The sequence below is a fragment of the Cetorhinus maximus genome, chromosome 1 (assembly GCF_964194155.1).
Source record: "Cetorhinus maximus chromosome 1, sCetMax3.hap1.1, whole genome shotgun sequence".
Classification (NCBI taxonomy): Eukaryota; Metazoa; Chordata; class Chondrichthyes; order Lamniformes; family Cetorhinidae; genus Cetorhinus; species Cetorhinus maximus.
The window spans coordinates 130,784,260-130,798,589 of NC_135879.1; the positions used below are offsets into that span (position 1 = coordinate 130,784,260).

General features: G+C 42.3%; 1 protein-coding gene across 1 annotated transcript in view; it reads right to left on the reverse strand.

Moving 5' to 3' along the window:
- The window catches only part of smim14 (small integral membrane protein 14), a 56,027-nt gene that overhangs the window by 39,531 nt on the left and 2,166 nt on the right, over positions 1 to 14,330 (reverse strand). The window contains exon 2 of the mRNA XM_078546522.1: positions 5,304 to 5,406. Coding sequence (XP_078402648.1) covers positions 5,304 to 5,378 — 75 coding nt within the window. The 5' untranslated portion in view covers positions 5,379 to 5,406. The remainder of the gene's footprint in view (positions 1 to 5,303; positions 5,407 to 14,330) is intronic.

A 14,330-nucleotide genomic window follows, 5' to 3' on the forward strand; every position in this document is an offset into this window, starting at 1 on the left:
TCCCAGCCCTGCTCCACTGATACTGAAAGGAAGAACAAGGATATTGCATCAGTTAACGTGGAGACAATGTCAATGTGTATCCCTGTCTCCCAGATCATTATGCGCTCATCCTTCCATAAGCAATAGTCAAGTCTTGTTGCAAACTTCAATCACTGAACATTCAGCACTGCCATGGCTTTTGGGAGAACAATGGTGACCTCAATGCTGGGCAAACATACCTGGTCATGGCACCCCAGCCTCACCGACACCAGTGGACCTGGGTGCATGGCTCCTCTCCAAATTTACGGCCTCCTGCTCGAAATGGCTGAGAATCGCTAACTGTGCTGGCCCGCCACCAGTCCTCACCCATTCGGCGGCATTGTGCATTCTTCTCCTGAAAAGTGCTAATTGTACCTGAACACTCTTTGCGGATGGCCCATCCCAACCAGAGTGGGACATTGCAGGCCTCCAGTGTCTTCTCACTGGAGTTGAGTTGAGTTGAACACTCACACAAAGATGCTAGATCTGTCCCCGCACCCCCACCTCTTTGGCCAAATGCTGCCTACATCACATTTGGCACCACACGGTCTAACATTCCATAGCAAGGAGGTGCAAGCACGTGGAGCGTAGAGGACAGCAGATCGATCGGTGCCTGGCTACATTGAAGTTCCTCTCCCAGCATGTCATCATCCTGACTTTGACATGTCCTGGAGTTCAAGCACAGCCCCTAGGTGCAGCTCCTCCAGATTGCCCCCAAACCAGTAATGTGGGTCTCAGTGTTCCACATGCTGTGGGTGCAGAACCCATCTCTTCACCACCCTCCCAGGGTGAACTTGGCATGGGCAATATCTGCTGGCCCACCCAGCAAAGGATATATGCCGTCAATGATTCAATGCAGTCACTGAACTCAGACTTGGCAGGGGGGTGCACCAGGGGGGGAAGCCTACCTGCTGGGTAAAGTGTCCAATGCCAACACGGTACTCATCCTTCCTGAGCGCAACAGGTCGTTGAAGCGCTTGCGTCACTGGATCCAGGTGCGCCGCATCGCGGGAGCTCACCACCTCCGCCACCTCCTCCCAGGCACGTTTGGTCATGTGGGGGGGCTTCCTCTTCCGGTCCTGGGGTACCAGCACCTCCCGCCATCTCCTCGAGGAGGGCAGCAAGGCAATAATTGGAAAAATGAAGGGCGCAGTGCCCCCCCTGCCCTACCCTCCTGCCTGGCCTGCTCACCAGCAGCGCTCTGGGAAGCCCTTCCACTGGCCATGATTCACAGCCTTGGAAAGGCTGCAGCAACATTTTAAAGCAAGCCTCCAGGTCACCATTGGACCCGGCAATCATTGCAAACCTCGGGAGCCATGATTCACGCTGGGCGGGCCTTAATTGGCCACCCACCTAAAATGGTGGCGCAGACCCGATCGCAGGCAGCGATCGGGTCCACACACACCCCTGCCTGCTCCGCACCCCCCCACCCCCCAGCCGGAAAATTCAGCCCTATATAAATACAAGTTTTTATTAATTGCTTAGATGGGAAATTTTTGACCTGAAACCTCATAAGGGTTCTACTGATCTCTTCTTGTAACTCTGACAGGAGATTGTCAGAACCCAAAGGGAAGGAATGTGAAAGGCCATATTCATCCCATTACTGTTGCTTTTTCAAGATTTCCACCAGAATAACGGTGAAAAACCAATAGAATCCCATAGAATTTCATGGTTCCATGTTTTAGTTACTTTAGCCCGATCAAAAAATCTTTAATTTCTCTTATTGCATCATTTTAAATATTTCTTGAATCAAGTTAAATGTTTCTGGATGATGGGGTGAGGGTTCAGAAGGCTTTGAAGTTCCAATAGGGAGGGGGAGCCCACGATGGCAGAGATCCAAACTATTTTTGTGGGGCATGGACAAGCATTTAAAACAAAACTAAGTTTAACAGCCTCCCTGCTAGGTGTCCCCTAGGCTTCACCGACAGAATATCTGCTCAGAAGGCATTTAAAATTGCATTAGGAACCCAGTAGCATTTATAGGGTCTACCAATATTCATTACAAGTCCACAGACTCCCACAGCTACCTCGATTACACCTCTTCACACCCCGCTTCCTGTTAAGGACTCCATTCCATTCTCCATCGCATCTGTTCTGCTGATTCCACTTTTCACACTGGCGCTTCTGACATGTCTTCCTTTCTCCTCAACCAAGGATTCCCACCCCCACTGTGCTTGACAAGGCCCTCAACAATGCCCGACCCATTTCCCGCACTTCTGCCCTCACTCCTTCCTCTCCCTCCCAGAATCATGATAGGATTCCCATTATCTTAATTTTCCACCCTCCCAAATCTCCGTATTCAAAGGATCATTCACCATTTCTGCCAATTCCAGCACAATGCCACCACTCAACACATTTTCCAGATCAGCCATGATCTTATTAAATGGTGGAGTAGGCTGAAAGGGTCAAATAGCCTACTCTTGCTCCTTGTTTGTATGTTCCCCTCACCTCCCCCATCAGCATTCCGAAGGGACCGTTCCCTCCGTGACATACTGGTCCACTCCTCTAACACCCCCAGCATCTCATCCCTTTCCACAGCACCTTCCCATACAATTGCAGGTGGTGTAATACCTGCTCCTTTACCTCTTCCCTCCCTTAACTCATCACTAACACTAGTATTCAGGCACAGATGAGACACCCCAGAAATTATGCAGAATACTAACCCAGAGAGACAAAATGTTGGACAGGTTCGATCACATTATTCATCATATTAACAATCAAGAGCATTTGATCAGCCATTTGTACTGACCTACTGTTGATCTCTTAACTAACAGTTCCCAGAACTACTGATATAATTTTATTCTGAATTATGAGTAATCCCCCAGAATTTACTGCAGGTTTGTGTGAACATAAATCATAGGAATTGAATAACAAAGTTTCTACTTCAAACTGACAAAAAAAACAAAAAGTAACTACTAATTTAAAGTTTCAGTTCCTCATTTGCTTAAGCATATATATATCTCCTGAGAGTTAAATTCTTTCATGACAGAGGTATGATTATTTAATTAACTCCATCTGTTTGGCTTCTTCCTTCTCTTCTGTGTTCAACGATTGTACAGAAGACAAGATCCAATATCCAGTTACATGATATTAACATATTAACAACGCCAGCTCGAGGAAAAGCACCTCATCTTCCGATTAGGCCAATATGACTCTTCTTCGGAACTAGACAGAAGTAGGAATGTAATGGGTTTTATGCTGTGAATACAGGGAGGAGGGGCAGGTGGAGCAGAATAGAAGGTCAGGGATAGTTTGGAGGGCAGAAATGACAAAGATTTCATGGAATAGAAGGCAACAGAAGTGGTAATGATAGTACTAAAGATCTGCAATTTTTTAAAATTGAAGCCATTAGATAATATTGTCACCGAGGAGATATTTCTAAAGGAATTTACACCAGATCCCTATGGTCCAAATCTTACCCTTTACTGAAATTTGAATATCTTTGCATTTTTTGTGGAAGCTTTCTTCAGAAAATGGTAAACTAGCAGGACTACCTTACAGCAGTAAGCTTCAAGTTCGGCGTTCATAACTACATTCACAACAGCCATGAAAGGTTTGAGTCCTTCTTGACTAGTTAGCTTAACAATAAGTGCGGTACTTGCAAAAGTAGTGAAAGGGGAAAGGAAAGGAAACCTAAACCAAAAAAAGGTGCCGCATGTTACATGATAGTGACAATTATATTAAAAAATCTATTGCCCCCCAATGCTTGTCTGTGGCATCCTTATATGGATAAAATATCCACTTTTGTTCATGCATTCAGTGTCAACTTGTAATACTTACAACTCCAAGTTAGGAGCTTATGAGAGGGCCTAAGCCTCATTCCAGGAATTAAGTGCAGACCAGACAGGCACTCAGGGATAAAAGCAAAATACTGCGAATAATGGACATCGGAAATAAATAGAGAAAATGCTGGAAAAAAACAGCAGGTATGGCAGCACCTGTGGAGTGAGAAACTGAGTTAACGTTTTGAGTCCAATAAGACTCTTCTTCGGAGTTAACTCTGTTTCTCTCTCCCCACAGATGCTGCTAAACCTGCTGAGTTTTTCTAGCACTTTTGTTTTTTTTATTTCAGGCAATCAGAGGTACCTTTTCTCATGAGACCAATCTGCCTGATCAGTTGGATATAGGCAACTAAAAAAAATACAAGGTACTATGTGCAGAGGAACAGGGAGTTCCTCCAAATATTGGCCAATATTCATCTCAGTCAACATTACCAAAAACAAAAAATAATTGGTAATTTATTATTTAAAACAGGCTTGTCCAACCTTTCCGCTCGGGGGGGTGCGGCGGGGGCAGATTTGCATATTTTTCTCACTCAAGAGCTAATGAGCAAATTTCAGAAAGATAAGGTTTGGCACAACAATAAACTAAATTTTTTTTTAAGTTGAGGTTTTAAGGAAAGAAACAGTTGCAGAGCAAAAGTACAGCAATGTCATGGCAATAAATTGTTAATTTTTAAAAAATAATAATTAATAAAAATGACCAGAGTGTGAGAGGGTCAGAGTGCATGTCCAACTCACTCCCAGTCTCAGGGTGCTCACTCACTCACTCAGTGAGTGGGTGCGTGGTGATGAGAGTGAGTGAGAAGCCTGAAACTGGGTGCAAGGAAGAACCTAACTGCACCCCCCCACCCCCGCCCCAATCCTCACCAGCTTGCCGGGCTCCAGCCCTGCCACACCTTAGCTTCCCTCAGCCCGGGAGCACTCAGCACACCAATGCCGATGTTCGCTGCTTCTCCAGTCAGAGACGATTTCTCTCCCTCAAATGGAGGAGAGAAACAGTCTGAGATTGGGGGAGCAGCTCCATGCCGAATCTTCCATTCAAACTCACCTGTTTGACCGGAATTTTCAAAAACTGGCTCCGGGGGCCGGAAAAAGGGGCTGCATAGGCTGCATCCGGCTGTCAGCCATATGTTGGACAAGAAAGAATGCGCAAGGCTACAGGGAGAAGGCTGGGGAGTGGCATTAGGTGAATTGTTCCTTCAGAGAGCCAGCGCAGACATGATGGGCCAAATAGCCTCCTTCTGTGCTGTAACCATTCTGTGATTCCATATCATTTTCTCTTTATACTATGTTCTCTGAACACCTGCTACCACATTTACCCCCATAATAAGTGGGTACACTTCAAAATTTAAAAATTGTGACAAGATGCTATATAAAAGGCCATTGTTTCCTCTTTTTTAAAAGAAAAGTTTTATTAAGTTTCGATTTTAAATCTTTCTGCCATCCCTTTAAATTAAGGAAGTTTATTTACATAAATTTTAATTATAGGATGCAATTTCTTACCAAGTTTATCAGCCTTCTCATCGCATGTTCATGTGAACAGATGCATTCACAAGGGTCATAACCACCTTCCGCCATGGCAGGGCAAGGTTCCTCCAGCCAGTGTCTAGTAATTAAGGCAATGAGAACAATTATAATAGAAACAATAGGGACTCAACTCAAGACCCTAATTCAGCCAAGCAGTCATTTACAATTTAAAATTTTTAAATTTGTAGCCTATTAATTAGCAAATCTTTCAGAATACTTGAAATACAAAATATATGTGGAAATTAAAGCTACAATAAGATCTTTTAGGTAACCTGTTAACCCACAAGTGAAGCAGACCAAATATCTTACTCAGTTTGCGTCCACCACTTCCATTAGTTAAAGGTGATGGAAGTGATAAAGGTTAACGTAAAATGTTGATCAGAAGCTAGGTTGTTGCACAAATTAGTGATTAACAATATAACAGTAATGCCATCTTTGTATCTTCATTAAAAATTCTCATTTTACAATTAGCGAATGGAGATTTCTTTTTAAAAAATATTCATCGCAGTATTTTCCTTGCTGATGCAAATAGTTTATTCATACTATTCATAAGTATAGAAAAGCAGCATTTTATTTCAACTGAGATAGAGATGGCAGAGGGGGATCTGGGTGAACTGGAACATGAATCACAAAAAGTTAGTTTGTAGGTACAGCAAGTGATTAGGAAGGCAAATAGAATGTTGGCACTTATTGCAAGGAGAATGGAATATAGAAGTAAGGACGTTTTACTGAAGCTGTATACAGCCCTGGTGAGACCACATCTGGACTACTGTGTACAGTTTTGGTCTCCTTATTTGAAGGAAGATATAATTACATTAGAAGTAGTTCAGAGAAGGTTCATTTGACTCAATCCTGGGATGGCAGGCTTATCTTATGAAGAAAGGTAAACAGGTTGGGCCTATACCCATTGGAGTTTAGAAGAATGAGAGGTGACCTTATTGAAACATATAAGATCCTGAGGGGATTTGATAGGGTAGATACCAGGAGGTCGTTTCCACTTGAGAGAGAGACTAGACCTAGGGGGTCACAGTTTAAGGGTACCCTTTAAGATGGAGGTGGGGAGAATTTATTTTTTCTCTCAAAGTGTCATTAGTTACATGGAATTCTCTTCCCCTGAAAGCAGCAGAGGTTGGGTTAATGAATTTATTCAAGGCAGAGATAGACAGATTTGTGATAGACAAGGGAATCAAGGATTACTGGTGGCAGACAGGAAAGTGGAGTTGAGATCACAACCAGATCTTATCAGATGGCGGAGCAGGCTCAAAGGGCTGAATGGCCTACTCCTGCTTCCAAGTCCTATGTTCCATACACATATGGTATCAAGAATATATTGGACAAGTTTTTAAAAATGTAAAGAAAGTGCTGTTGATTGATTTCAAGGAAATAATCTAATCACCGGGTTTGGATGACCATTGGAATCCAAAGAGATTTATTTTTGTTATTAAAGCCATCGTAACCAGATCACCAGGATACTCAATGTATTCAAGCGTAAAGAAAATAAGCAGCACTTATGGAACAAAATGCATTTCTCTAGTGTGTAGTTTGATATATTAAATACACAAATGAATGATTTAATTTTGAAGTTAAAGGATCAGGCATTTTTTGAGTAAAGATGTCCCATCTGCAGTTTCACCATTATTCTGCACTGTTATTCTGCAGGACCTTTGAACCAGACTTAAACAGGATGCTTAACAACTTGTCTGAAGTCACAAAACCATGGCAAGTATCTGTTAACTTTAAAAAGAAATAACAAAATGGCTTACAGACAATCAAAATAAATCTGCAGGCAGATCACCTCAGACTACATTTCAGCAACAGATTTGCATGAAGGAGGTGTTTTTCCCTGAACCAAATTGCCACGTTGATGTTGCAAGTCACCACCTTTTTTTGCCTGCAGGTAGGCTGAACCATCAATTTGCCCGTAAGGAATCACAGAGCTTAGGCTTTTTAAAAAAAAAACATTGTGATGCTCTCTTCTGCTCTTAACATCAAGATCAACATCATGGTCAAAATAACATGAATGACATTTCTCAATTTTCAACAATGGTCTGTGTTTAGCTATTTCCCCAATTGTCCTGAATAGATCCTGCAACTTGAATAGGATAAATTCCAGGACTGAAATACATTAAGGACTAACCTGAAGTAGGAACAGTTCTGCAATTTAAACATTGTAAAAAAAAGTCCCAAATCTCCAGCATGTTGGTGTATCACTTCTTACCAGTTGCTGGATGGGTTGGGAAGAAAGCTACCAAAAGGAAATTGTCAACTTGGTTAACCCAGGGCACTCTTGCTATAAAGTATTGGCAGTAGTTCTACAAATTCACCTGCTTACTAGTATGAATGAAATTAAAAATGATTTTTTAGATAAACAATGGAATGTTGCTGTTTATTGCAAGGGGAATGAGATATAAAAAAAGGGATGTTTTGTTACAGTTATACAGAGCATTGGTGAGACTACATTTGGAATACTGTGTACAACTTTGGTCTCTTTATTTAAGGAAGGATATAAATGCGTTGGAAGCAGTTCAGAGGTTCTTCACTCGACTGATATCTGGAATGGCAGCTTATCTTATGAGGAAAGGTAGGACAGGCTAGGCCTGTGTCCATTAGAGTTTAGAAGAACGAGAAGTGATCTTATTGAAACATATAAAATTGAGGGGACTTGACAGGGTATGCTGAAAGGATGTTTCCCCACAAGGCAAGGACGAGAACTAGGAGAGACCGTTTACAAATAAGAGGTCTCCCATTTAAGACAGCAATGAAAAGACATTTTTTCTCTCAAGAAGGTTGAGTCTTTGGAACTCTCTACCCCGGAGAGCAGTGGGGGCAGTGTCACTGAATAGTTTCAAGGCAGAGGTAGACAGACTCTTGACTAACAAGAGTCAAAGGCTATCGGGGATAGGCGAAATGTAGAGTTCAGGCCACAATCAGATTAGTCGTGATCTTATTGATTGGCAGAGCAGGCTCGAGGGCCGAATGGCCTACCCTTGCTCCTAATTGTACGTTCTTACGTATAAAGTTCTTTGTATAAAAATTTAATCATTTCACATAATTAATATAATTATTATATTTACATCATCCAAGAGTCTCTACTAATGTAAACATTTGTTTTTTTACTTGCATTAGTACAATGCAGCTTCAATTTTAAATAAAGTTACATAGTGTGCTGTGTAACACTTTACACAAATTCATCCAATTTGCAGCAACAAACCCAAAATGTTGACAACATTAAGATTACTCTGATATTCCTTCAGTTCTGGTGAAAGCTCATCAACCTGAAATATTAATGCCATTTCCCTCTCCGCAGATGCTGTCTGGCCCGCTGAGTGTTTCCAGCATTTTTCATTTTTAACTTCAGATTTCCAGCATCTGCCTTTTAAAAAATTTTTGTTAAAATTGTTCATTAGTCACAAAGCAAATTCATAGCAGCTTATTTAATAGCAATTTTAAATTAGCTTTTTTCTGTTTGAGCAGATAATGTAACAAGTATATTTATCAAACCATGTTCTGTAAATTGCTACTTATCTGTCTTTTTAAAGTGTAAGTCCTATAGTGCAAGTCCAAGGTTTGCAAAATTACATCGCTCATTACTTTGCATATGCAAATTACACGTACAAAGAACAAAGAAAAGTACAGCACAGGAACAGGCCCTTCGGCCCTCCAAGCCTGCGCTGATCATATTGCCTGTCAAACTAAAACATTTTGCACTTCCGGGGTCCGTATCCCTCTATTCCCATCCTATTCATGTATTTGTCAAGCTGCCTCTTAAACACCATTATCGTACCTGCTTCCACCACCTCCTCTGGCAGCGAATTCCAGACACTCACTACCCTCTGTGTAAAAAAACTTGCCCCGCATATCTCCTCTAAAGTTTTCGCCTCTCACCTTAAATCTATGTCTCCTAATAATTGACTCTTCCACCCTGGGAAAAAGCTTCTGACTATCTACTCTGTCCATGCCACTCATAATTTTGTAAACTTCTATCAAGTCGCCCCTCAATCTCTGTCGCTCTAGTGAGAACAATCCGAGTTTCTCCAACCTCTCCTCATAGCTAATAACCTCCAGACCCGGCAGCATCCTGGTAAACCTCCTCTGCACCCTCTCCAACACCTCCATATCCTTCTGGTAATGTGGTGACCAGAATTGCACGCAATATTCCAAGTGTGGCCTAACCAAGGTTCTATACAGCTGCAGCATGACTTCCCAGCTTTTTTACTCAATAACCCTACTGATGAAGGCAAGCATGCCATATGCCTTCCTGACTACCTTATCCACCTGCGTTGTTACTTTCAGTGACCTGTGGACCTGTACACCCAGATCCCTCTGCCCGTCGATGCACTTAAGGGTTCTGTCATTTACTGTATAATTCCTACCTGTATTAGACCTTCCAAAACGCATTACCTCGCATTTGTCCGGATTAAACTCCATCTGCCATTGCTCTGCCCAAGTCTCCAACCGATCTATATCCCATTGTATCCTTTGACAATCCTCTTCACTATCTGCAACTCCTCCAACCTTAGTGTCGTCTGCAAACTTACTAATTAGCCCAGTTACATTTTTCTCCAAATCATTTATGTATACTACAAACAGCAAAGGTCCCAGCACTGATCCCTGCAGAACTCCACTAGTCACAGCTCTCCATTCAGAAAAGCACCCTTCCACTGCTACCCTCTGACTTCTATGACCAAGCCAATTCTGTATCCATCTTGCCAGTTCACCTCTGATCCCGTGCGACTTTACCTTCTGTACCAGTCTGCCGTGAGGGACCTTGTCAAAGGCCTTACTGAAATCCATGTAGATAACATCCACTGCCCTTCCATCGTCGATCATCTTTGTCACTTCCTCAAAAAACTCGATCAAGTTGGTGAGACACGACCTCCCCTTCACAAAACCATGCTACCTCTCACTAATACGCCCATTTGCTTCCAAATGGTAGTAAATCCTGTCACGAAGAATCTTCTCCAATAATTTCCCTACCACTGATGTAAGGCTCACCGGCCTGTAATTTCCTGGATTATCCCTGCTACCTTTCTTAAACAATGGAACTACATTGGCCATTCTCCAGTCCTCTGGGACCTCACCCGTAGCCAGTGAGGATACAAAGATTTCTGTCAAGGCCCCAGCCATCTCCTCCCTTGCCTCCCTCAGTACTCTGGGGTAGATCCCATCTGGCCCTGGGGACTTATCCACCTTAATATTCTCCAAGATGCCTAACACCTCTTTTTTGATCTCAACATGATCCAGGCTATCTACACACTCCTCCCTAGACAAATTGATCGCTAAGTCCTTCTAGTTTTATATTGGAACTGATACAAACATATTAACCAAGTTTCATAAAAGATCTGGGGGTAAAATTGGTCTAAACACACAAAACAAGCTTACAGATCATGGGTTGCTAATTCTCGAGCCGGTTTTAATTGAGCTCCCCTTCCCCAACATTCAAGTTTCTCCTCTGCTTGGAATGAACAAGTTTTGGGGCTCTTTGGGTTTGGCGGGGGGGTGCGTGTGTGTGGAGGGGTGGGAAAGAGAGGGCAGAGAAAGAGGAGGACAAGGGGATGTCAGTGTTTTATGGTAAAATATTTTCATAAAATTTCACCTAATGTCAGCACTAAGCATTCTCATTTCAGTAAGGATAAAACTCTATCTATATTTAACTAACAATCCAACCTTAAAAGGAACCTTATTGCAATCAGGTGAAATTTTGATCACTCACACTGCCCATCATGCTAGTTTTAGTTACAGGTTTGTTTCCATTAATGATATGCAGTGCATCCCTTCTTCCTACATCCACATGATCCCCCAAACATTCAGATCAAACCAAGACTTTTTGGGCAGCCATGGGGTTTCATGGCATTACATATTCCAAAAGATCAACCACAATAGCATCTGACTTCCTAGCAGGTGGCTATTGAAAAACCCATGGAAGTGCTCATTAAGTTCCATAAAGAAAAAAAAACAAGTTTTCCATAATATAAATGGACTTTAATTCTGGCTACATTAATGTTTGACAGTGTTTTAAGAATAGGAGAAAAACAACTCTAGAAAGTTATTTTATTTTAATCACGCCTTCAGGTTTTTATGGTGGGAGCTCGTGCCCATGCTTCTTCTGCATAAAGTATCTTATGATTAGTAAATTATACACATGTAGGACAAAGGCAAGTTAAATGGTCCAAAAACTAATAGCTCAAAAATACTGAATTAATCAACAGCTTAATCATAAATTTAATGTGAAATTTGATCATGCACAAATTAAGTGCCTAATCTTTTGCCAGTAGGATTTTCAAGCAAAAAACCTGTCCTCAGCGAACAATATTTTTTTATTCCTTATAGCATCCTGGCAAATATTTCTATAATGAGGTGTTCTGATTTTGGTAGGCCAGTACATTTTAAAAGAAATCTGAACGGCCAGTTATTAATTGAAAGAATAACACCACAAAATTTCACATTTTAAACAAAAACTTTTACAAGAGTTAAACAAAGCAAGTGCTACTAAATTAACATTATATTTTGTAAACACTTAATAGTTTAAGCCTCAAAATGTCAACGGCACACTCCTCGTTCTACTTTTATTTCCACTCAGGAATCAGGAGTTCGATGCTTTACAGGATTTTGAGGGTTCCTTCACATCTCCTGGAACCAAACCAAGGTGTGCCACAGCTCTCAGGAATTCACTTTGATTCTCCTCAGTGTTCCCACTATTCTCCGAAGTATGAGATTTCTTGGGGTTCTTCCACCACCATCCAGCTAGGCAAACTCTCTAACTCTCCTTCAACACATCACAATTGTGGGCACCCCATTTCAAGCTTCACTGCATTCTTACATAGTGACTCCAAATCAAAAACACTCTGGTTCCTGATAGCCCTCTGCTACTGGTTCCAGTTGCTTTACATCTCCTGACCCAGTCTTCAGCTGCCTGTTTCTGTGAGAAAAATCACCCAGATTGAACCCAAAACCAAAAAGAAAATCTTCCTGCAATCTATCCCCATGGCAAAGTGGCGTACCTGGGATGTCCCCGATAGCGATTTAAACTAATTATCTCCAATTCTCAAACCTCCAGTTTGTTCTGGGGAAACAGAACCTCCCGTCTCCACCATGAAGTTTGAATGGTAGCCCATTGTTTAGTTTCCAATACTTCCCACTATGACCTGATTAAACAAACATTGATTTGCAATTACTTTAGGTTTGTTTACCAGATTCTCAAACCAGCTTCCAACAGTATGCTACTGATATACAGTTATACTCCTTACCTTCTCTCTCAACTCCACAGATGGCAGATGATGACAGATAGCTTCTCTGATATCAAGTCTTGGAAGATTTCAATTTCATCTAACTCAAAATCAGGAAGACGGACGCCATTGTTTTGACATCCCTGTCATACATTTACTCCCTTGTCACTGACTCCATTCCCTTCCCCAAACATTCATTCAGACTGAACCAAACTGTTAAGGCTGCTAGTTTGTTTGCCCAAGAAACTTCAATCATCACCAAGAACACCTAATTTTATTTCAGGATATTGTCCACCTCTGTCCCTATCTCAGCACCTTTTCTGCTGAAACCTGTATCTGTATTCTTGTTAAGGCCAGACTCAATTACACTAATGTTTTCCTTGCTGTCATCTTGCATAAGCACCCAAAATGTAGCTGCTGACATCCTGTCCTACTTTCCCAAGACATTTGCCCACGTCAACGTTTTTTACTCATTAATGGGACGCGGGTCACTGGCATTATTGCCCATCGCAAATTGCCCTCGAGAAGGCCATGCTGAGCTGCCTTCTTGAACCGCTGCAATCTGTCTGGTGAAAATGCTGTAAAGTATGGAATTCTGGAATGTTAACCCACTGACAGTGAAGGATCAGTGATGTAGCTCCGACTTGGAGAGGAACTTTCAGGAGGCAGTGTTCCCACATGCCTGCTTGCCCTTCTAATTGGTAGAAGTCGTGGGTTTGTAAAGCATTGCGGAAGCAGTTTTTGCAAGTTGCTGCAGTGCACCTGATAGATGGGGGGTACACACTGCAATTACAGTGCATCTGTGGTGGAGGAAGTGAATGCTTAACATGTTGCATGGGGTGCCAATCAAGTAGGCTGTCTCCCAGATGATGTGGAGTTTCTTGAGTGTCATTGGAGTTTCATCCAGGGGAGTGGAGTGTATTCCATTTCACCTCTGACTTGTTCCTTTTGGTGCTGAAAGGCTTTGGGGAGTCAGGAGATGAGAGAATACCCAGCCTCAGATCTGCTCTCAAAATACAGTATGTGTGTGGCTGGCCCTGTTAAGATTCTAGTCAATGGTGAACTTGCTCCCATCTCCCACCCACACCCACTAAGGAGGTCGATGGTGGCAGATTCAACAATGATAATGCCATTGATTGTAATGGGGAGGTGGTCAGGCTCTCTCTTGTCAAAATTGGTCATTGTTTGGCACAAATGTTAATTACCACTTGTCAGCCTGAGGCTGGGCCTTGCCCCGGGCTTGCTGCATGTGGGCATGAACTGCTTCATTATCGGTAGAAAAGTGCATGGAACTGAACACTCAGTTGACTGAATCATCAGCATACATCCCCAATTCTGACCTTATATCGGTGGGAAGGTCATTGATGAAGATGAAGCTAAAGATGGTTGGGCCTCAAAAGCTGCTCTAAGGAACTCCTGCAAGTAATGTTCTGTTTGAGATGACTGGTTTCCAACAAGCACAACCATGTTCCTTACATTGGCAATAGATTAAATTTAAGCTCCTCCCCCTCAACTTCCAAGCCCTTGCATGACCTAATCTTAAACTCATTATATCTCTGCAACCTCCTCTGGTCTTCACTGAACTCTTCCATCCATTGATGCTGGCCTTTTCAAGTCCCCTCCCACTCTGTGCTTCACTATTGGTGCAGGGTTTTTAACTATTGCAACCCCAATTTATATAGCTAGTCCAGTTCAATTTCAATGATAACCCCCCAGGATGTTGATTGTGGGGGTTACCATTGACCTGAACTGGACTAACCATATAAATACTATGGCT